This window comes from Chelonus insularis, unplaced genomic scaffold (genome assembly GCF_013357705.1).
Source record: "Chelonus insularis isolate UGA/USDA-ARS -01 unplaced genomic scaffold, ASM1335770v1 contig_403_pilon, whole genome shotgun sequence".
Taxonomy (NCBI): Eukaryota; Metazoa; Arthropoda; class Insecta; order Hymenoptera; family Braconidae; genus Chelonus; species Chelonus insularis.
The window spans coordinates 405,041-431,548 of NW_023276560.1; the positions used below are offsets into that span (position 1 = coordinate 405,041).

General features: G+C 26.3%; 1 protein-coding gene across 4 annotated transcripts; it reads left to right on the top strand.

The window, feature by feature from the left end:
- Positions 1 to 334: 334 nt before the first annotated feature.
- kcc (solute carrier family 12 member kcc) lies at positions 335 to 26,508 on the top strand. 4 transcript variants are annotated; one of them, XM_035086596.1, is made up of 13 exons: positions 335 to 1,291; positions 18,543 to 18,637; positions 19,698 to 19,976; positions 21,501 to 21,686; positions 21,782 to 22,017; positions 22,097 to 22,281; positions 22,364 to 22,525; positions 22,703 to 24,141; positions 24,226 to 24,333; positions 24,559 to 24,612; positions 24,951 to 25,243; positions 25,334 to 25,473; positions 25,807 to 26,508. In XM_035086596.1, the coding sequence occupies exons 1-13, from the start codon at positions 1,195 to 1,197 to the stop codon at positions 25,896 to 25,898; spliced, it is 3,366 nt and encodes a 1,121-aa protein (XP_034942487.1). In that variant the 5' UTR covers positions 335 to 1,194; the 3' UTR covers positions 25,899 to 26,508. The 4 variants fall into 4 exon arrangements, with proteins under 4 accessions (XP_034942487.1, XP_034942488.1, XP_034942491.1 ...); XM_035086597.1 differs by having other exon boundaries at positions 24,559 to 24,585; XM_035086599.1 differs by lacking the exon at positions 335 to 1,291 and adding an exon at positions 14,855 to 15,148.

Sequence of the window (26,508 nt, forward strand, 5' to 3'; positions counted from 1 at the left end):
TAAAGATTTTACTTTATTATTGTTTATATTTATTAAAAATTAATTTATTTCAAAGTTGATGAATTTTTGTATAAACAATCCAATGTTTACAATCGACACATCAAAATTCTGTAAGTAAAACTCTATTTTAAATGAAATAATTAACAAATAAATCCCGAAAACTATTTTTCTAAACAATAGGCTTAAATTGAATGCCATCTATAGTAGTTTTGACAAACTACGAAAAAATATCAACGACTGGAGTGCAGAAATGACGGTTTTTTAGATACTATTATTATTATAATCGTTATTGTGGCTATTATTGATATTATTATTATTATTACTACTACTATTATTATTATCGTTGCATGTTGAATGATATATAGAATCCAAATGTAAAATTTCACGTGTAATGTGGTTGAGCTGCATTTAGGAGTGGTGTTGCTAATAGAAATAAACAATTTTCTATAAAATAACATTTACTAGTAATTAACAATGACAACTAACATTTGAATACGATTTGTTATGAATTATGATAACATAAATAATGTAATTGGGGGTAGGACTGTGTAATTGTATAAATTCTCATGGTAATTAAGCAGTTAGTGTTTCGTATTAGTGTGCGTTGAACTGTTTTACGTATCGCGTGGATCGCGTTTATTACTTTGTACGTAGGAGGAATCAGAAGCAGAAGGAATAACTTTTACGATTCAGTAGTGCAGCTGCGCTCGAATACAAAAACGTGCTCTGCAGTTAGTAGCGTTCTTTTCTGTATATATCTGTATCTTTTTTTTTATCCCTTTTAAGTCTTACAAATAGTCTTTTCCAATCTTCGGAGTTTACATTGAGTTTTGCTAAGAGAATTATTTTTTTCCCCCCTTTTATTTAATATTCAACTACAGTACTTTTTGTTGACGATGAATTAAGAGAAATAATTTTTTTTTTTTTCTCTCGAAAATCGTTTGAAATAAACTGGAGTAGTAAAAATATTTTTTATACCGGCGAATGGAGAATTCATTTACAAAACATCGAAGAAAAAAGAGTGTAGGAGATTGAATTTCAAGTAAACTATTGATTAAATCAACGTATTTCAACTGATCAACATATCTGTGACTTATTTATTATTTTCTTTTTTTATAAAAAAAAAAAAAAAATTAAAAGATTGTGCAATTGTTACTTTTAATTGATTTTTGGGTTTAAATAAAAACCATCAAGATGCAAGAACGATTTATTGTGACTCCAGCCAATAACAGCAATGCTCATTACGATTGTGGTGTATTACAATCGAATCAATCGTCTGCTCATGACTATGGTGAGTTAACTTTTTTTTTTTTTTGTTTTTTTCAAATAAAAAAATTTTTTCTGCTGTTAAATAAGCAGAGTAGTCATGATTAAAATATTTCGATGTAATACATAAGTCTGTTATTGGTTAGTGGTTGGTTTAAAAATTAATCCAATTCATTCAAGTAACATTATTATGACAGCGAATCGATATATATGTATGTATATACATATGGAATATGCATAATAATAGTATACTCCAGCGAATATATGTAGCTATGATTCCTCATAATCATCAAAATGTTAATGGCCTTCTGTTTATATTCAGAGACAAATATTTATCTCGGAATTCCCGTGTGATAGTATTAAAAGAAGAACAATAATCACATTTTGTAGCTCTTTTTTTTTTTGTTTTTGCTAATGTCCTTTGCCAAATTTATGTTATAGATAAAATATTATATCAAGTTTCATAAAATAAATTAACAAAAATTCTTTGTGAAATATTTTTTCATCCATAAACATTACACATGAATGAATAATTTTGGAAATTTTAATACAGATCTCATTCCATAAATTATCATGTATTAATAGGATAAATTAGAGCATTTTATATATAAAAATAGCTGGAAAATTTAGTTTCATAGAGACAGTAAATAATGAATAGTATAAAAGCTGAATACCCATATTTTTTATCACATTTGATATTTATTTATTTCAATAGAGATAATAGTTATTGCTAAACTAGTCAAAGTTAGATAAATCTCATCTAAATGTGTAATATTATCTGTTTTGTTAGATACAGAGATAGAAGTGGATCTTTAAACATTCTAATCAATTAACATACCATTTTGTATCATTTTGACAGTGTTGATAGGATAAACAAACATAAAATTAAAAATTAAAATGATTGAAAAATGAGTTTTATAAAAATGTTAAATGATAAATAATTATTTCAATGTATTATTTGTTAATTCCCTTGAATATATCCTCCAGTGGTCCAATAATAAATTTATTCCAACATGTAGAGTTTTAAGTGATTTAGTTTAACACTACTGGAAACCATAATATTATTTTAGCTGCTACTTTAATTGTACAATAAATGTCACTATTTAAATGTTGGTTGATATTGTTCATGATATACGATTTTCAATTTAGTAAATTTATGAATACTTGTTACTATTTATAATCAAAACTCTATACAATTAAATCTATCGTCAAACTAAATGGGATCCATCAAAAATAATAAGTCAACAAAAAAATTTTCTTTAAAAAATTTATTGTATTGTTAATGAGAATAATTATTTTATAAAAATAATATTGATAATGATGATAAAATCATAAAATAATCATGCAGTGTGATTAAAATAATTGCAAGTATCGATCATAATTACACATGCATAAGATAACATTTTAGTGATAAAGCAACATCGATAATAGATAAGACTGTTTATAACATAAAGGGTGAAGTCGTCACGAAAGCCAAAGTGTCAATACAAAGACTCCTGCACTGTTGCTATAGAAGCTGATATTTGAAGGTCGATAATCGGAGCACCCTTTAGCTTCTTTACTTCAATTTTCAATACGACTGTTGAAATATATCACAAATTTATTATTATTTAACTATTGTATTTTATCAATATAAAAATGCGTTCAATCTACCTTTTCTTATGAAATCTTTTATGCTGCATACGTGTTTTTATCCAATTCCAACTTGCATACAGTGCATATATTGCTTTTAACAAGGTTTCACATATTGACGCCTCGTCAATTGATTTGATGACCTAAATGCTTTCGCTAAAGAATAATTGAGAAATTTATTAGTCTATACAGACGACAATAACTCTTACGTAGTAAAAAGTTTGAATCTGTATCTAGTCAATTGATTTTCGTGTTTGGATTGATTAGAATTCATCATCAATATCATCTTGATATCAATATCATTCCAAGAAAGGAATTAATCTGTTTTAATATTTATCTTTTTATACTCATTTTAATTAATGATATTTTTTGAATAATTTTATTAATTAATATTCATATTATTCATATCGAGAAACCTTAGAGATTGATTTGATAAATTTGATAGGATCTTGGGATATTTGAAATAATTATTAATTATGTTATCAGAACAAATAAAATTTATTTCTCATTCAAGAGTAGAATAGTATAGTTTTGATGATTCAATGTACAAAGTTGTTAATAATTTTTTTTCTTTATTAATAATATAAAAAAATTTAATGTAATATGTTTGCACAACAACTTAAAAAGTTTTAATAAGACTTTATGAGCTAGCAATTTGAAGAGATGTTGGATTCCTTAATTGAGAGTTCGTAGAAGTGAGAAGTGAATAGAATGTAATATTAAAGTAAATATGTATCAAGATCAAAGAAAACGAAATTCGACTGAATTTTATCTCTTAAATTGGAGTTATTAATATAAATTTCCCGTGTCATAACTAATTTCACTTCATTGAAATTATTTGTGCTCCAATAATTAAGACAATATTAATTATTCCAAATTGTATACTCGTTATTGTATCGGATTCAAACTTAATCACTGAAATATTAAAGTTGAAGTTATTTATTAATTATTGTCAAATTTCTGTCACTTAAAAATACTTTAGGTGATAAGGTATGGTGATTAGTGTTGCATTCATTATCGGTATGTCATTAGTGAAAAGTAGTTATAAAAGATGAGTAAGTATAGAAACCGACAATTGTCTTTATCTTCAACTCACATTCTAAGATTTCTTTCTGGAATTTTTTAATCCTTTGTTTGTTCATTCGTGGTTTGCATAATAATTGATAGGATTATTATCAATATATCAGTAAGATCGATGATAACTAAAAAAAAACTCTTGATTATTAATTTGAAATTATTATTTTATTCGCGCTTTAGCTGAGTTCAATCAAACTTTGAAATAAAAAAAAAATATATTGAACAGAATAAAGTTTATGGTCTTTGTGATTACAACTTAAACTAGAATAGAGTAATTGCAAATTCTACATTGACTTTTCATGAATATTCAACTATATTTATTGTTATTATTATTATTAGTATTGAATATTTAAATTCAATTTCATTTAAATTCCTCTTTGTAATTTTATTTAATATTGTTGAATATTTGGATGTAATTAGTAACATGAAAGTATTAAAAATAGTAATGTAATTTTTTAGAGCAAAATTATTGATCTTATGTATTATTGACCTCTGGAACTATTCAAGGAGTATACTTTATTTATTTGTTACTTCCTTATTGTTGTTACACGAGAAAAAAGATGGTATATTTTATTTTACATTTTATCTATAAAATTCTTTTTTTTCTTTAAAATAATGATACTTTCTTCACTATTCTAGTTACTTTTTTTCTGATAAGATTCTTTGTTATTTTTAACATTTTTGAGCATAAAAAAAAAAAAATATTAGTTTATAAAAATTTTGTATTTAATTTTAAAAAGATTTGTTTAGAGAAAAGAAAAAAAGGCAAACGATTGAGTTAGAAGGAGATGTATGGCCTCCAGGAAGTAGATGGTCAGGGCTCCTTGATAGATAAGACGTTTACGAGATAAACGGTCAGGGTTTTTTGATAGATATGGTCTCAGCTAAAATCCGAATTATGGTTGATGGTTTTTCTTACAGTTTATTATCGATTTCTTCATCAGTTTAATTTATCCGATAGAGTTGTTATAAGTTTCATACAACACACGGTTTAGAACTTGAGTTACATGTACAAGAAATCAGGGCAAGATAGTCCCTTTGAGAATTTTATTGATTTAATGGGAAATCAATTACTACATTTTATCGTACCTGATCTGCAAACATTCTTTTATTATTCAATTCTAGAAAATTATCTAAAAATAAGTCTATCTGAGTACAGTCGAATACAATATATTAAATAAGAATATAAAACAAAAGAATAATAATTAGTAATTAAAAAATGTCACAATTGGTTGAAAAGAAGTGAATTAATTTCATTAAATAGTTTAATTTATTATAATTTTTTTATATATAAAACTCTTGAATGTGTCGAAAAAAAATCAGTTTTAAATAAATAAAAAAAGAATTTTTAGATGAGATAAAATATATATGCAATATAGATACAAGATTGCACATTCCAGAAACAATTTTGTTGCTCGATTAGAAAATTTAATGCTTAGTCAGCATTTTGGTGTCACACTTAAATTCACATGGTGTATAGAATATTAATTGATAATTTTTATCGACATTTCATTATTGATTAAATTTGGTAAATTTATTTTAAACAAACTTGCTATTTATTGGTAAAGTATTTTATTTAATACTTAATGAACTAATGTGATTTTCCTGTCCGGTAATTTCTTTTACTTCTAAAATAAAATTTTTCTGCAATTATTACATATGCAGGTGAAAATTTTGCAAGATCAGAAAATTTATATTACTTGTATACAATAGTATATTAACTACCGAAAACTTATTAATTATTTATCTATCTTATTTCCAAATTATACAATTATTACAAACATTAAATTCTGTCAAGAGTGCGAACTATATATATCGAAATTTCTGAAATTACTAGATAGGTATGTACGAGACATTCCTAATATCTTGTGTATGAACTTACATAGTAGCATGTACATGTGCATGTATTATATCTTTAAGAGCAATTCATAAAAATGATTATAAAAATTATATTGTTATAGTTTAAGTCTTATTTTGACTCTGTTGTAATAAAATTACATTTAAAAAATGAGTTGATATAAAAAAAAAATCTTACAACTTTATTGTTGTATTTATTTAATTTATTAATACTTGAAATACAAAATGAGTTGTAATAAAGATAAATACATTTCCATTATCAAGGTCTTAATGTAATTTTTGAGCGTTTTTTGCACGATTAGACCCTGAACTAGGCCGAGGTTCATTGCCTATGACCTTAAAGGTATACTTTCAACCTCGTTCATAAAAGTATAAACCTATTGTTAAGTGACGTCCAGCATGCAAACTGAACCTTTTCATTACTATCCAGCTATTTTAGGTCTTGTGAAATGTGCCGGTAATTATTAGAGTGGTTTAAGTCATATATTTTTATCATCAACTGTTTTCCACAAAGATGACTTTACGTCACTCACCAACATAAATCGATGCAATACAAAGTGATAAATTTAAATTATTCAAAGGCTTTTCATTAATAATTATCTCACATTTATAATGAGCATAACTTTTGTTGAGAAGACTCTGATGGGTTGATGGGTATACAACTTGCTGCTGTTACCCACACGCCATATTGCCATTTATTATCATCCATACACATTTCGTACATGTATCATTAGCAATTTAGATCTGAAAATCAAGGTCTGTCTATCCTTGGTCTTCTCAAAATATACGTTTGAGGGGTAATTTTTCAAAATAATCAAGATAATTGAGGTTTCAAATTTTGTGCATAAATTATTGATCAATTCATTATCTAATAATTAATAAATATTTTTTTTTGTAAACATTCTATTTACATTAATTTGCAAAAGAAACTATAATAGTAAGAATGTATAAAATAATAATAATTTTCTAAATATTTTTATATTAAATATAAACTAAAAATAATATGAAATAATTTTGAACAATCATACGATGACTGGCCTGATTTGACTAAAAATAAATGCGTCGGGTAGTCAATTATGAAACAAGTTATGCTGTGAAAAATAAAATTTGATAATAACTTTCTTGATTTACTATTTTTATTAATATCAACCTCCAAACATTATGACATACATCAAACTATTTTTTAAATTCTTCGATTATGCAATATAGGGGTGTTTTTTTTTAAAATTATTTATATGTAAATACTTACATTTATTCGGATTATTATTTTTAAATATAATGAAAAAAATGGAGATGATAATGAGGTAGTAATAACTCTTAAATAAAAATTTATTTAGACTTGGGAGGAAAAATAACTTTAGGGCCATTTAGTTATTATTTATATAATGAGATAATATTGAGATAGTATTGTAATTATTTACTACATAAAATTAAGTTATTGATATTTGAGAAATAATATTTACTTTGCTGAAATTTAAGGTATTTATTATTTAATATAACATTTATTAAATAAAATTTTACAACCTAAATCTATCTTGAATTAAAAAAAAATTTCAATAACGTAGTATTATTCTGTTATTGACAGGAGAGAATAAATATACAATAATATATTATTCGAGAAAGAAAATTACAATGTTAAAAAATTTTTTTCTAAACTTCTATTTATCATTTATATGTAATTAATGATGTACATTTAACTAACGCAAGTAAAACAGGGAAACATCTGGATACTTTGAAAACTATAAATAAAAAAATACAGATATAACATTTTAGAATAAATCACAAGTTGACGAGTTATTAAAAAAGTTGTGAATTGAGAACTCAAGTTATTATTCCACTTTTGATTAAATTTTCATTTTATTGGAACTCATACTGATAAATAAAAAGATAAATACAATTAATTCAACTCAACTTATAAAATTCAAAAATATTAAATATTTTGAACTATTAAAATAAATGAGATTTGTTCAAAATATCAAAAACTACATCTAGAAGCCAATTCGAATATCAAATTAAAATTTAAATCACGTAAAAATTCACACTTTCTGAAATGAAATTATAAAGAGAAAAAAATGTATCAAGATTCTTTTATTAGAGTCTATTTATACTTTTATTTTTTTTTCTTATTATTATCATTTAATTTGAGATATTTTTTTTAGTGAAAGATCTTTTAATTATGTTTTTAGACCAAAAAAAAAATTAGCTCTCATTACATAATATGGCTTGATTAGTCACCTAAATTATTATTTCTCTACATACTTCTCCAATCTTCTCTTTTATTCATCGCTTCTAAAGTCAAAACTCTTATATTAATTTTAATTCCATACACTATTCAAATCCGTTGAAATAAATGAATTAAAAATTACCTTTCTCACTCACAGAATCTCGTTAATCATATTTGATTCATAAACTATCCCCTGAAAATATTTTCGTCATCAACTTGTTAATATCTTTAGATGAATCACTAAATTTTATTTCCCATCAATATTGAATAAAATAAAAAAAATAAATTTATTCTTTACTCAAGTGTCTAGTGTATTTCTCTTCGATACTACTACTTTCTCTAAAGATTTTTTCACGATTAGAAAAATAGAATAAACATTGCATGTACATAATTGAATCGAATATACATGTATATACTTTATCCACATTGGAGAAAATAATGGGTATGAAGCATACTGTTGGAGAATTGATACGACTTGATGTCTATACATAGCAAGGAGAAGCTATAGTTTTTGTGGTGGTGGTGGACAGTGGTGGAGTTGAAGCAGCACGAGACGAGTTTTGCTACCTGAGGGGTGATAGTGGTAGTAGTAAGTGCGCGTTGGACGTAGAGTGTATCAGGTGAGTGGAACAGAATAGTCCCCTCGTGAAATTCACTTAACTTGTCTCGTGTCTTTCTTCGTGTGCTAACATTTTCAGTAGTATTATTTTCATCACTATGAGTGTACTTAAAATTAATTAATCCACATGTCTCATCTATTTACGGTACAGTCAGCTAAACATTCCACCTGCTTTATTTACGATCAATGATTCCGTCATTTTTTCTCCATTTAATATTTATTACTTCTTCTTGTTCTTCATAATCAATAAATCTTTATCGAATTCACGGTTTATATTTTTCTTTTATTTAGTAACAGATATAATGTATGCTTTGACATGCAACAGTTTGTTCAATGACATATTTGACAAGTTTTATTATAGTTATTTCTTTTAGAGATGTCTATTATTTAATCAAATTTTTCACTCATTTTATTAAAATTTATTCTTTTTTATTTTTCAATGGATCTTTTAAGAAAATATTGTGAAAAATTAAATTTAATATTTAATGATAAAATATTTTTTCATCGTAATGATTTGAAAAGACACAACGTGTACGTGATGTCCGACAACTTGACATAACTTTTCCCTTTGTCGGACTATAAATTTACTCTACTACTATACTGCCCTTACTACACTACAACTACGATCACTGTTGTTGTTACAACTACCACTATTACTATAAGTTCATTACGACAATTATATTCTTAGAATAGTTACGCTCATGTATATTCGATTAAAAAATCCATTTCAATGTATTTTCAGTACACTTAAATATTATTAACTTGATGAAAAAGTGAATGTTAAGTGTAAAATAATATTCAATTAATAAGGAATGAGTGTATCAGGGGCAATTCCATTAATTCTGGCGAAAAAAGAACAAATATTTGAAGGCAAGTATTGTAGAAATTTTCTATTAAAAATTGTTTAATTTTTTTTTGGGAAATATTTTGTTATTATTCGATTATTTATTATTGAAATTTTTATTTTGACTATTCTTTAATTGTTTAAAATAATCAAAATGTATATTTATTACGGTAATAATTAATTTTATTAATTAAGTAAACGTAATTATCATGATATTACATATATGCATAATTATTCAATAAAATTATTGTTATAAAAATTACTTTTTTTCATTATTTTATTAACTTATTGTTATTCATTGCATATCTTACGTAACAGTTATTGTATATTTTAATAATAAATATTGATTAGAATAAATGTTAAATTTATTTAAATAGTATAGTTTATATTTGAATGATTGATATAATACTGATTTGCAAATTAAATTGTAATTGAACTCATTAAAGTTAATTGAAGTCAATTAAATAAAAAATATTGCCAATATTTATTAAATATTTATTATTTCCACTATTAGAAATAAATATTAAAGCAATATTTACAAGAAAAAAAAACAAACATAATCAAACGCATTCCATGGAGAAAATAAAAATAGTGATAAAAAGAAAATAAGGATTGAGTGTTAGGTATAAAAAATACGATTACACTCAACACTTTTTAAACTTGATTCATCAACACCTCAAAATAAATGTCGTTATGATTTAGTAGTATTTAGTGGGTATGAATGCACGTGAGCTCGTTATCATATCGGCCAATGAAAGCCTGCAATGACATTTTGATCTTTTATATATACTTGTACATATCGAGTTTAGTTGCTAAGGAAGGTAGGGGTGAAGCCTCGCGATGAATAAATGTTCTATACACATCTTACGACAACCTTACTATCAAGGCTTTCTCAATTAATACAAAAAATACAAGTGAAACATATTGTATTCGGTGGTTATTGTGTTGAAATATTTGTGCTAGTTGTAAACAAAAACTACCCTAAATATTATTAATATATAGGAAAGTTTTAAGCTGATGGCTTACATGGTTGAAGACTATCAATAAGTACATACTAGTGTTGGGAATTTTGTGTAGTCACATTATCATGAGTATGTATAAAATTATCATTTTATTACAATAGTTCTATAACGATCCAAAATTCTTGAAACTATTTATCAAAGAATCTATAAATAATTTCATTTAAATGTTAATTTTATATTTAAACATTTATACTTGATTTATTTTAAAAAATATATTCAATTTATTTTATCCTTCGCTAGAAAATTTATTAAACTTTCATTTTTTTATTATAACAAAATTAAAATCGTTTTTTTCTACCAACAATAATATTTATTTTGAAGATATTATTTTAGAAAAATATTTGAACAACAAGTGATGATTGAAAATAATTAAAGCTTCTTATATTTGTATTTGTAATAAATATTTATTTTTGAAGATAAGCAAACGGAAGTAAACTTTTTCAATATCTACTTGAAATAATTTTTATAAATTTTAATATTCTATGTTTTATAATATTTTTTTTATATATTTTACATACATATTATATATATGTATTCATTTTAGAACATAATGTGATCTTATTGATAGTGCAATTACTGTCGAGTCTATTGTTGTTAATTAATAAATTAAACAAAATATATTGATGTATTTGTGTACATCAATACAGGAAGAAATGAAATGATTGTTGATGTATGAATAAAACCAATGAAAAAAAAACAAAACTAATTAACTGTCATGAATTTCACTGGAAATCTAATAATTTTAATTGAAAAATAATAAAGATAATAAAAAATTACCCTTTAATAAGCAAAGTTAAACAAAATGGGTCGTTATTAAATAGCTTGATGTGAAAATGCGAACTTTGTAATCACAACTTATCGATGACAATTATGGTAAATATTTTTAGCCTAAGCAAATTGGCCTATTTTGAGATGGAGTCATTTGGAAATGAAATTACTTTTAGATTGGAATATTATCGAATCGGACTTTAAGCTATTTTAGGTATTATATTTCGACCTAATACACCTATAAATACCCATTAAGTTGTTTCTTGCAAAAAAATTTGCATATTTTTTTTTCCATTTCGATTGCACGGATCACCTGCATTCAATAATTATTGTCTCTTTTTTGAATAGAATTGTTGATGAATCATTTGTACCGTATTGTAAAATATATACTTCTGTGATGGATTAATTGTTGAGTTTTTTATCCTTAAATCATTAGTCAATTGTTTCATCACATTTAGTGTTTATAACTCAAAATTTATGCAACAATCATTACATAAATTTATTATCTAAAACATTTCTTGTCGTAAATTTTTACATTACAATACTCGAATCGATTTTTTATTTTTTTCTTTCTTTTTTTTTTTTAATCCAGTCCATCGAATAAGAATATAACATTTTTCTGCTTTTTCAGAGGAATAGAAAAATGCAGTGTATTGCATAACTATATTCATTTACAGAAAAAATATGGATAACACTTTTTTTTTCGTAATTTATTAGTTATAGATAAACGTGTAAATGCCGAGTCAATTTTATAAATCTATTAATATTAATAAATAAATTATTATCATTAGATACCGAAATTATGAAAAAATAAATTGCAAATAAAATTTTCCATTTATTATTCTATAAAAATTCGTCTGATATATTTATTTAAACTTTTACCGAGAAACAAACGAAATCTAGTGTTTTAATATAAACCTTTAATAAGTTAATAAAAAATTAATTAATCAGATTTAATCTCATATTATTTTTTCAATAGAGCACTCTTTATTATCTCCCATTACTTATTCAAACACTTGTATCAGATCTTTGTTAATTATAAATCATGTTTTTTCAAAAATATTCAGTCTCAATAGTTTTCTTTTACGTTTAAAAATATTTTTTTTTCAATAAATTTCATTATACTCAGTTAATTTAGTAAATTTATTTTTATAATTTCAATCAGTATGAATTTTACTATTTCAATATAAATATAAATAAATTAATTCAAATGGAATAAAAAATCAAAAGACAATGTATGTTCTTGGGAAATGTATTATAGTATTTCATTTTTCACCGTTTATACTTTTATCTAAAGTGCTTTTTTTCTTATAATAGATTGAAAGAAAAGTACAATGAAAATTAAAAAGAGACGATAAATAAAAAGTACTCTTTATTGTATTGGATATATATCTTTATATCTTTATATAATACACAAGAATGTTAAATTTCTATGAGCTATTAAGATTGATTGTGAGAATTTTGTTTTCTTTGATGACGAAGATTTTCATACCTCTAGATGACGTCACACCCTTGTGACGTAAACTTTGGGATAAAAGCATTACGCTACGCAAGCGTCGTAATGTTCTCGTGGAATAGGGCGCGGTACAATCACCTACTGACCTATATTTTTTTATTTTCACTGCAAGTTCATCGTGAATTTTATTTATTTTTTTTTTCTTTCTTTTAATGAATTTTCTTCGGAAAATGATACAGAAGAATATATAAAATTCCATTGATTAACAAATAGATTATTCTAATTCGAGTGTTGGAAAATAAATGAAATGTCAATAACAATGCTTTTTCAATCGTCTAATGTCTTTATTCTAAAAATAATCATACGTATTGTTGCTAAAAAAAAAAAAGTTGTTGTGACATTACAGAAAACATTATTCTCTAAATATTAATCCATCATTTTTTTCTATTATTACATTTAACTTTTTTCATATAACTGAATTTTTGTTTTTTTTTCATAACAACAAAAAAACAAGCATGGATTTTTTATTTTAAAAAAATTAAAAAAAAAAATAATTTCCGGCCAGCTTAAAAGTGGGGCTCAACTTGAAAATGTGCTAAAATTTTTTGTCAATTGTTGTTTTACTTTAAAACTCTGTGAATAATAATTTTAAAGTTTACATTTTTTTTTCTTTTCTTAATCAGATGATATTTTATTTAAAAATTTGCTAGCCAATTTTGGCCATACATGTATATTATCTTGGAAAATTAAATTAAAGTTATATTTTGTATATAAGTGTATAAGAATATCATAATGAAAATCTAAACTACACAAAAAAGGTATTTTATTTTTGAAAAAGTGTGTGTGTGTGAAATAAAAAAAAAAAAATTTTCCATCGATGCATCTCCAACTAAAACAACTTACCCTATAAATAAATAAGAAAAGGGAAAAATATCAAAAAGTTTTGATCCTTCGGTGTAACTTTTACTGGTTGCAACTAATGCTATTACAAAGGAATGAGTTTTTAAAAGCAATTTATGATGGTCAGGAACAAGTTTTGATCAAAGTGATGCAACTATAATTGAGTTTAAATTTCATATACCTATATAGAGTAATAGGTTATTTACTACAAAATGATATGAAAAATTTTTCAACGGATATAAATAAAATGATTGATCAGTAATATTTTATATCGACTCTTTACCTCTTAACTTGGGTGATGCTGTGAAGCAGTAGCACATCATCTGCATCAGCAGCTCGAGAAGGTTGAACGCGTGCCACAGATAAGAGATATGGAGTAGAAGTCGACGGCGATGAGGAGGAGGAGGAGGAGGAGGACGACGACAACACTTTTGTCCCGGAAAAGGCGCAAGCGCAAAAGGAAGATGGAAAAGCGGTTAGCTCACTGCGCCCGGGATATGTCATGGGTCGCGTTGTATGGTACAAAGCTGGAGGAGAGATGAGAACAATCGAGTAACCAGTAACATACCAGGCCAGCTGCATTAACACAACACGAGCCTGCGAATAGACTATTATATGAAGTTGGTTGAGTGCTATAATCAAATGAGAAATAGAGCCATTGATAAATGGTGACACGGTTATAAACATTACGATTGAGGGAAAGTGCGAGAAGAAAAAGATAAAATTAGTGGAATCAAGGAAACGCCTGGTTATATGGTCCGCTTAGAGTTATCGACCACGTTCGGCAACCTCGATGGAAGCTGCGTCGAGGCCGCAATTCGCTTGGTAGAGACCCGGGGGTTGCAACCAACTTGAGAGCACTCTCTAAAGAGGGTGAACAGTCTTTCGCTGCCTACTCGCGCTCATTGTGACTTGTTCCCAACAATTTTTACTGTTTTTCTCGTGTGCCTCCAACAGTGCACCCTATTTACATGTGTTATCCCAATATATCAACAACTATTCATCAATAAATACATCCAATTGTCCGATTCATTATTATTAATTACAAATATATATATATATACATAGATATATATTTCAGTACTATTTTGTTAGAAAATTTTCAAATTTTAGTGCCGTGTGTTGTTATCTCATTATCTAACATTAAATATATCTCTATTCTATTGATTTATTGTTGATGTATTCATATTATATTTATTATCATTTGAGATATTTTATTCAGAGTTTATTATTACTATCATAGATATATATTATTATATCTACGATTGATAGTTTATTATAGAATTGTAGATATGCTAAATAAAATTAAATTAAAGTGTTACTAAATAGAACCAGTGCGGACTAATTTATTATTCAATTCAAAATTGATATTCTATCATCATTAATATATTGATATATTCACCATTTGCCAACTCTAATTGAGAAACAATGAGTGAAGGAACCGAAAAAAGTTATGGTGATCCAGCATCAAGAATGGAATCTGGTATGCTATTATTTTTAAAACATATCTATTCGCAATTAATCTTAAATAATTTTTTAACATCCGACACACATTATAAATTATGTATAAAGTTGAAAAAAATATTTCATCTTCTTCTTGAAATGTTTATCTTTTTTCTTCATACATTTTATTAATAATTATTTGATATTATTATTATAATATTTTTTTCAAGAAACAATTTTCATTGACAATAATACAATCGGATTATTATAATCCTTTCTGAATCAAAAAGCTTAAGCAGCATTCAATCGAATGAAAGATCAAATAGTCAAAAATCATAATCATCATTATTATTGTCATTGTTAACACTAGCATTCATAGGCTTTGAATAAACAATTATCATATAAAAATAATATCTTTTTTTTCAATAATAATAAATGTGTATTAAGCTTTAATTTCAAATTTTTAATAATAAAAAAAAATTTCTTTTCTTAAATTATTATTTACCTGGTAATGATATATTTATATATATAATATATAAATATTGTACAAAGTTATTTAAAATTTATCCAAACTGAAAGAAACTCATCCTTCATTTTAATATTTATTTCCTTCTCTAACGGTATTATTTTAAAAATACTTTTCATTCATACTTATCAAGAAATATATCATTCATTTTTAATTCACTCGTTGAAATAAATTTTACATTTTCACTTCTTATTATTAAAAAAAAATGTGCAATTGAAAATTTCAATTTACATCTTGTCTATCATTAAGTACATCCAGGTCGGGTATAATGACTATTTTCTTTTAGATGAAAAAAAATAAATAAAAAGTAATTTTGACTGATCAGTAAGTAGTGAACAAATTGTGTCTTTTAAATATTGCTGACTCGTTATGTACAGATAGAATGCAACATCAATAATATTTAACAATTAATGAGATAAAATAGTTAACTAAAAGTTGTATATAATTGCTGACAGAGAAATTTTAAGCTTATCTGTATATACTTTTTATACTTTACCATCACAAATCCAAGTATTTCCACTCGCTCGTGTTCCAATTCGTTTAGAGAGCTTGCAAGAGCGATCGAATGATCGATCGTCCACCCTCTTATTAACTACTGTCAAGAAGACGGTGAATCGTCGCGCGCACGTGTTAGTTTCACGGACGAATAATTGAAAGGTCACGTTATAGAGTAAAATACATTACTACATCAGCCACTTATTGTTTATTGTATGTACCATTATTTAATATCATTTTCTCGTCTTACAAATAATCAGTCTATTTTTTATCAATTCTTTTTTCACCTCTTTGCTATTTATAATAATATTTTATCTATTTATTTTCTCTAAGTTGTATAAATAAAACGAATCATAAACAGTAGAGTAATAAATAAAAAATGATATTCAAAAATCAATAAATACATACTTGTATCTATCTCTATGTATGTATAGTCATATTTTAGTCGTACGTGTCTTGAAGATTGCCAACTCAATGCTGTGATTTGCACTTATAATGCTCAAAAGGTTTACTATTTTTACATTTCTCACCTTTAGACACGCTTATAATCTTGTCTGTCTCCCTGTGAAAGACCCACCGACCCAGTTCTCTATAAAGCCTCGCCCTATTGCAATCTGTAATACAATTTCGCTATTCAGACTCTCTATGCTTTGACTTTATATCGTCAACTACCTTCTTTTTCTATACATTTGACTTCATAATATTATGTATTTTGTTTACTCTCTGTACTTATATAACTTAAGCTCTTATAAGTAACTCATCTATTCGTTTAATTATTTTTGCATAATTATTAATTTAAAAAAAAATATTATAGCTATAATGTTTCAATTATTTTCTAAGTTTTTGTAATATAAATTGAATATTTATTATATTTTTAGCAATCACAGAGAGTACATATGATAAATAAAATGAATAAAAAATATTTCTTTTTATTCAACAAATATTGATTAATGTATCATATAATGTATGCCATTTCAAATAAATTTTTTTATTTGTAAAATAAATATTTATTTACATTAAAAGATTTTTTTCTGTTCAATTTATCATGAAAATTTAATTCATTTATTGAGAAATTACTTTTTTTTAATTCAGCAGATTTTTGTCAATCAATAATTCAATATAAAATATACCATCACTGAAACTTTATTGTCTTTAAGAAAGAAAAAAATAACTCAATTTACAATTTTTCTTAAGATCAATTGCTTATTACTTATAATGTATTAAGAAAAAAACAACATTTTCATCAATAAATCAGTTTAATGAAGAAAATAGTTATTTATTATCTCAAACTTTTACCAATCAATTAATATTTTAATTATAAGAGATTGTTAATTTGATATAACTCTTGTAATATCATACCAGCAGATGACATGGTTTCATTTCAAAATTTATATGTTTAAAGTAAAAAAGAAATTTATAATATTTCTAACAGCTAATTAATATGTCAGAAAAGTGTGTCAACAATAATGAACGATAAATGCAACAATTGTGTAATTAAGAATCGATAAATCATAATTCCTGTTTATAATTTAATTTGATCATTTTTAACCATCACAATAAAAAAGGTGGTTTTTTTATAATAATATGTAAACAAATTGTGCAAGTATTATATGGTAATATATTTTTTTAATGAATATATTCCGTAAAGTATTTACGTCATTATTATATATAGATATATAATATAATTATCGTAGATTTCCCATAAATAACAAACGATAAAATTATTCCACATACTGCTAGACATTGTTCGATAATGTATTATGATATAAGTTATTGATATTCAGTGTAATAATAATAATAATAATAATTTTAATAACAACAACAACAACAACATTATAAAGCTTAATAAGAAAAATGAGAGTGAACAAGGAATAAGTGAAGGAAGACCTTGTCATTTAGCAAATATTAATTTTATTTCATCTTTCTGACAACACAAATCACATTGACCTTATTTGAACGTTTTTGTTTTGTATTTTGTTAAAAAATTATACATTTCATTTTCATATGCGCATCCTATCATTGCGTTATATAAATAGGAGTACTCTACATATATACTATCCAATCATTTTTAACTTTCATCTTTTTCTTTTTTATTTTTCTTTTTGCATGTACAAATAGCTTTCATTTGGACGAAATGAAGAACGATATTTACGTTGAGAATTTTTCGTACTCGTAATTGTTCTACTTTTTTTTTTTATTTTTACTTTTATGTTTCAATGATCGATATATTACCTTTGTAAATAAAAAGAAAAAAAAAATTTTGTAAAATTGTTAAAATTGAATGAGAAATAAATATTCCATGATTTACTGTGAAATTTAAGAGGACAAATGTATAGCCGTATAAAGAAATAACTAATAAATGTATTGGAAAAATATAATACTTATTAAAATATAAATAATTCAATGTTTTTAGGTGATGGTGGCAATGCTGGTGATGGCGAGCCCATCGTTGGTAGTGGCAATTTCGAAAAAAAGCCTGGATATGAAACCAATCTCTACTTGTATAGTGTGAGTACCTTTGAATAAATAAATAAAGAGACAAAAAATTTATTACTATTATTATTATTATTGCTTTTTAAAAGGATTGATGTAGGATATACTATGATTATATTGAATTTTTAAATATTACATTCAATTTGAACAAAAAAAAAAATAATAAAATAAATAACTAATGTGACAGCAGTTTAGTAAAAAATAAAGTGTGTCAATATATTATTGATTTTATATTAGAAGAATATTTCTTAAAACGACAGAATTATTTTTAAAAAAATCTCAAAATTTTTAGGAAAAAATGAACATGTCTTTCTTTCGTGATACCAAGTGATAAGTAGTCAGAATCTTTCATTGGAAATTTTTAATCATGTCTCATCACTTTCATAAGAAATCAAAAGAACATGAAAAAAGTTTTTTATAATTTTTCTTTTACTTTATGCAAGTTTTTAATAAGAACTTTATTAAATAAACATGATATTCTCCAAAATGAGTTTTCACTTGTGAAAATTTATAATATTTGATCAAATATATCATCCCTAAGGTATTATTATATTTTTTTTCTATCCTAAATATTTAAGATAGTTTTATATCTATTCATCATCAAGTAAAAGCATTACGACGAGAAATAATTTAATAAGATTAACCGAAACCACTTTATTTATTCAGACATTATTAATATCTTTCAAATATTACTGGCCTCATTCACCCAAAATAGACCACCACATAAAAACTTACAATAGTAAAAAATGATATATTTTTTCAATACAATCATATACTCCATTAGCCAATTATATTTCTTACCAATTAAAATTTAAAGAAAACCTTTGTTCATTTTGTATAATAAATGCTAATAGTATTTGTGAAAAATTTTTTTATATGAATAAAAATCAAATTATTTGGTTATAAAAAAATTCAAACAAATTACTGTATTTGACACGAGAACTTTGCAACTAAAATCAGCCTTCAATCCAATTATATTAAATTTCATTATAGAAAGATTAAATATAGTTGTCTAATTCAACTCAAGTACCTAAATAAAATAATAACTATACAATATAATTTGATACAATTTCAGGAGGATTTGGATGATCGACCGCGTATTGCCACTTTACTTAATAATTTGGCAAGTTACAGTAATACAATTCCAGTTGCTACTGATCCTGATAGTAAACCAACGCCCACTGCAGGAGGTGGTGGTGATGGCGGTGGTGCACGAATGGGCACATTAGTGGGTGTCTTTTTACCTTGCATCCAAAACATTTTTGGTGTTATTCTATTCATCCGTCTTACCTGGGTCGTTGGTACAGCTGGTGCTATTCAAGGATTCTTAATTGTTTTGTGCTGTTGCTCTGTTGTAAGTAATTTTAAATTTTACATTCTCAAGTAAATTACCCATTATCATGTTTATGTCTTTTATATCAAATTAAAACTAATTAAAATTTTCTGAACAATAATTATCACGAAAACGTTGATCGAAAATAAATTAAAAACTTTTCAGAATTGAATTGAGTTGGTTGTAGAAAAAAAAAATCGACGATTTAAATAAAATAATTTATTTTTGTGGAGTAACAAACTTTGAAATTTTTATATTGAATTTAATCATTTTAAATTTATCATTCTGATTCATACAAGTAAAATAAGTCAAAAGACCCGATATTGATTTTTAATCAAAATTATTCATTTTATAAACTGATATTAATTTAAAATTATATTCGAAATATCATCAAAAAAGTAATTAATAAAAGTAAACATCCTGTCCACTAAATTGATATATACAAGAACTGATACTTTTATTGATGAATGATTCTCAATAATAAATATCCAATGACAAATCAAATTACAAAAATGTTTACTTTTTGATAATATTTGATCAGTTTAATGTATCCAATATTTTTACTTTCCTTTATTCTTTCATTTCATATTTCAATCTTAAATTGAACTTAATTATAAGCTATTTAATTTTTTTTGCTATCTCTGTATCTTTTTTTTTTATTATCAAATTTTAATTTTTTTACTTCTTTTTAACAGAAAGGTAGTATTTTTTAAACTACTATATTACAAGGATTCAATATTTACATCATATTAGCTATGCTTACGTTGGATAGTTGGCTTTATCCCTATGTAACCTCATATGAAAGTAAACAGCCTGAAGCAGATGGGAATAACTAAGCTATAAATAGTAAAAAAAACTAAATCAAAACCGGTTCACTGCTTTTTGCTTTAAATAAACCAACTTAAAACTCAAAATTATAAGATAAATTTATCATTTTTAATTATTTAAAATAAAAGAATGATAAAAATCAAAAAGTATTTGTCAGAACAATAGTTGCAATAAAAAATTGAAAACTTTATCTTCATGCAAGCAGTTAAAAATTAATAAGAAAAATCTGTAATAATTCTAGTTGCTTGAAAAATATGGAAACAATTGTGGAAATTTAACAATGGGTGAAAGAATAAAAGAAATAAAAACTGCATGAATACATTCAAAATATTCTAATTTATTCAACCATAGATGACAGATCTACTTTATTTTGCAAATGTTGAAAAGAGATAATGAAATTCAAAAGAATGAAATTAATTTAGATAACAATTTGAATTTTTTTTTTTTTTTCGATTTACCCTTAAATCTAACACTCAATGACAACATATTAGCATCATCACTATATCAATAGACGATCAAACACCTTACACTTAACTATGAAATAGAAAATCCTACCAAAAAATTCGATCATCGTTGACCTTCATTGCCTAAGATATTGGCCCAGTTCTCAAAAGCTATTGATGAAGATAAAATCATTAATTGGTACTTTTACTTGAAAACATCTTACCCTGCAGAAACTAAAGAAAAACATAAAATGCATAATGAATTATTTGATAGACTATGTTGACAGCTATCAGTATGAGTGCAATAGCTACCAATGGTGTAGTGCCAGCTGGTGGTTCTTATTTCATGATATCAAGAAGTCTTGGTCCTGAATTTGGTGGTGCTGTGGGTATGCTTTTCTACACTGGTACCACGTTAGCTGCTGCTATGTACATTATTGGAGCAGTTGAAATAGTCTTGGTACATTGTTTTTTTTTATTATTCAGTTATTTTTACTTCTTTACTGTGATAATAAATGTAGCTATAAACCACTGGTGTTGTTTTAATTATTTCAGACATATATGGCACCATCGCTCAGCATCTTTGGAGACTTTACAAAGGATCCGAACATCATGTACAACAATTTCCGAGTTTACGGTACTGGTCTACTTGTGGTAATGGGTACCATAGTTTTTATTGGAGTTAAGTTCGTCAACAAATTTGCTGGAGTTGCTCTCGCTTGCGTAATATTCTCTATAATAGCGGTTTATGTGGGTCTCTTTACCAATATCAATGGCAACGAATCTCTTAAGTAAGTTTCACAGTGCATATATATTCACTACTCATCTCTTTACTCAAACCCATTTTCATATAATCAATTCTGTTCATAGAATTTGCGTACTAGGTAAACGCTTGTTGAAAGATATTGAAAACAGTGAATGTCACAAAAATGAATCTGGAACTCTCTGGAACATTTTCTGTAATAACCAAACTAGAATATGTGATGATTATTACAATACCCATAATGTATCACTTGTCACTGGTATTAGAGGACTTGCTAGTGGAGTTTTTCTAGGTAAAATTAAATTAAATAATGATCTATAAGATCTTGACTTGCAGAGAAAGAAACAAAAAATTATTTTTTTTTATATTTTTAGAAAATTTATTCGGTAGTTTTCAAGAACAAGGACAGTATATTTCTTACGGAAATGATCCAATTGATATTGATAAAATGACTCCGTCATCTTACAATTTTATTCAAAATGATTTGACAACTGCATTCACCATTTTGATCGGTATTTTCTTTCCATCCGTAACAGGTAAATATAAGTTTTCTATTATCAATATAATCGTACTAAAAATTGCTTCAAATATACATTTTTTATTCATTCTCGATTGAAGAGCTTTAATGCACAATGATAACAATTTACCTATATATAAAAAATTAGATTGATGATTCATTAATTTATAAATAAATAAAAATAATGAATTAATAGGTATAATGGCTGGTTCCAACCGATCGGGAGACTTGGCGGATGCCCAAAAATCGATTCCAATTGGTACAATTTGTGCTATACTAACAACGTCGACAGTTTATTTATCAAGTGTTTTACTATTTGCCGGTACTGTGGATAATTTATTACTCCGAGACAAGTTTGGGCAAAGTATTGGTGGCAAGTTAGTAGTAGCAAACATTGCCTGGCCGAATCAATGGGTAATTCTCATTGGTTCATTTTTATCAACATTGGGAGCTGGACTACAATCTCTAACAGGAGCACCTAGATTACTTCAAGCTATAGCAAAGGATGAAATAATACCATTCTTAACACCATTTGCAGTAAGCTCGAGTCGTGGAGAACCAACTCGGGCACTCGTTCTCACTGTCATCATATGTCAGTGTGGTATACTTCTGGGTAATGTTGATTATCTAGCACCTTTACTATCCATGTTTTTCTTGATGTGTTACGGTTTTGTAAATTTGGCTTGTGCTCTACAAACTCTCCTAAAAACTCCCAATTGGCGACCACGTTTCAAGTACTACCACTGGAGCTTATCCTTCATTGGATTATCCCTATGTATCGCTATCATGTTCATGACCAGCTGGTACTATGCTTTACTTGCGATGGGAATGGCCGGCTGTATATACAAATATATCGAATACCGTGGTGCTGAAAAAGAATGGGGTGATGGAATACGTGGTTTAGCACTTTCAGCTGCTAGATATTCACTACTAAAACTAGAAGAAGGTCCACCTCATACCAAAAACTGGCGTCCACAAATTCTGATCTTTGTTAAGCTCACAGATACACTAATGCCTAAATATCGTAAATTATTTGCTTTTGCAAGCCAATTGAAAGCTGGAAGGGGATTAACTGTATGTGTTAGTTGTATTGAAGGTGATTATACAAAAAATTCTGGACAAGTTCTCGCAGCTAAACAAAATCTTCGTAAAATAGCCGATGAAGAGAAAGTTAAAGGATTTGTTGAAGTACTTGTAGCACGCGATAGAACTGACGGTATCAGTGCATTAATACAAACAACTGGTCTTGGTGGAATGAAACCCAATACTGTGATACTTGGTTGGCCTTATGGTTGGCGTGAGCCCAATGACGACAAAACATGGAGAGTTTTTATTCAAGCTGTACGAAATGTCACTACCGCACGAATGGCCTTACTTGTGCCAAAAGGTATAAACTTTTTCCCGGATTCAACAGAGAAAGTTGTTGGTTACATTGACGTCTGGTGGGTGGTACATGACGGTGGACTTCTCATGCTTTTACCCTTCTTACTTAAACAACATCGTACTTGGAAAAATTGTAAAATGCGAATTTTTACTGTGGCACAAATGGAAGATAACTCTATTCAAATGAAAAAGGATCTTAAAAAGTTGTTATACAATTTGCGAATCGATGGAGAGATTGAAATTGTGGAAATGGTATCAATTTTTAGTCTTACTATTATATTAAAATTAAAAATTCTTATATTATTCTTTTTAATTTTAAAATGATGTTCATTTTAGATGGACTCTGATATTTCAGCTTATACAGTCGAAAGAACTTTAGTGATGGAACAAAGAAATCAAATGTTGCGGGAATTGCGACTCAATAAAAAAGAGTCACTAGGATTGGTAAGTATTGATGTTAACGGTATGAAAAAGTTTTATTTCCAATGAAAAAATTTAACTCTAGTAACTAATAATTATACGTGTATTACTAAGAGTTATCGTAATTGAAATTAATGATGATGATAATAGTGACATGTAAAGATTAATGCTAATTGCTCTATAAATTTATATAAACGTATGTACATATAAATAAATATCTCTCTGTTGCCTCCGCTCGTCATGGATAAGGTGCCGTCTGTGGTGGAATTCAACGAGGTACTCGCCGAAGAAAAATTACCTCTGGTTTGTCAGATAGAACATCCACATCACAACAAATCAAATTCTTAATCCCACATTTCAAATTCATCTTCCTAATCTATGTCATTTAAATTTTCGCCAGATTCGTTTTTTGCAGCTCTAGTAGCACATTCATCTGTCAAGCTTCAATTAAATATTTTTTGTATTTTTTTTCATCATTCATACAGCTTTTAAGTCCATTCTGCATTCATCAATTTTATTCAAACAACAACCAAATATCATCGAACATTCAATTTTTGTTATTTCATTATCAATAATAAACTTTTTTCAAATAAAATTCTTGGATTATTCATATTTTCTAATATTTATTTCATTGTCTTTAGGTACAAGCAGTTGTTGATCATCATCACAATGTCGATGTCAAGACAGCAACAAAAGTAAGGTTCCAGGAACCAGGTGTACAGTCATCAGGTGGAACTGATGAAGCTCAGGAAAAACTTGTTCAACCAGAAAATACCGAAAAAGAAAATGAAAATACCGAGAGTAATGAAGATAATACAGAAGCTAAATGTCAAGATGAAGCTAAAGAAAAGGATGACAAAGAATCAAAAGAAAAAGTTACTGAGAAGTCTGAAAGTGGTACATCACCTAATAACTCTAGACCACCAATCACACCGTAAGTATAACAACTTTTTTAATCAATACTTGAACAATTAAACATATTCATGATTTTTAGTGGTTGATAATTATTTTTTGTATTTTTTAGTGATGAAGATGATGTTAGACGTATGCATACTGCAGTAAAACTGAACGAGATTATAGTCAACAAGAGTCATGACGCTCAATTAGTCATACTGAATCTTCCTGGTCCTCCAAGAGACACTAAATTGGAACGGGAATCAAACTGTATCCTTACTTTTTATTATTTAAAAATCATGCATTTCAAATTATTTATTTATTCTTTATATTAATTTTTTATTAAAAACATAATACGTTTAAAATTTTTTCTAATTAAACATTTTCTATCATTTTTAATTATTTTATCTTTTTCCACGTATTTTATATCATACTCTTTTGAAGTTACTAACAATATCCAATTTATATAATATTTAATTCCATTAGCTATTTTCATTGTCCCAAGCTACAGACTTGAATGATCCTTTAATACAATTTTCATTGCTATGAATATTTAAAATGAATATTTTAAAATAATTATTGTTCCTTAATATTTTTTAACAGATATGGAATTCCTTGAGGTTTTAACAGAGAGTTTGGAAAAAGTATTAATGGTGCATGGTGCCGGACGCGAAGTTATTACAATGTATTCGTGAAGTGACTTGACGAGGATTAGAAACAGCAAGAATATAAAATTAATAGAACAAGATGAATTTTACAATTCAATTTCTTTGATATTTGTCAACATAGAACTAATATCACAACGCTATTGTTGGCTCCTCCAATGCCACTTAATGCGATTAAATAGATATGACTTTTGTCTTTCAAAATCTACTGATACATTTGTTTCATATTCCAAAAGAATTTCATTTAATAATTCAGTTATTCAAGTACGATAAAAACAGAATAAACATGTAAGAAAAATAAAGAATGCTCGAGGATTACAATGGAAATTTCATTGACTGCTGGCCTCGTAATATCTAAACAAGTTACAAGCTTCGATGATAATGCCAAAGTAACGTGCCAAGGATAAGTTTCCTTCGAGTGGATTCCAAAGATATAAAATGACACAAAATAAAAATAATTAAAATATATGTTAGGTAATGCACTCTTTGTTAGAATTTGTCACGAATATCGCTCTACAAAAAAACGAGTCTGAAGTTACGGATAATTTTATCACTGATTAATATTAATGTAATGTGTGACAAGCTTCATTTCGACAGACATGTAATAGAAGGAATCTATTTCAAAAATTGAAAAAAAAAA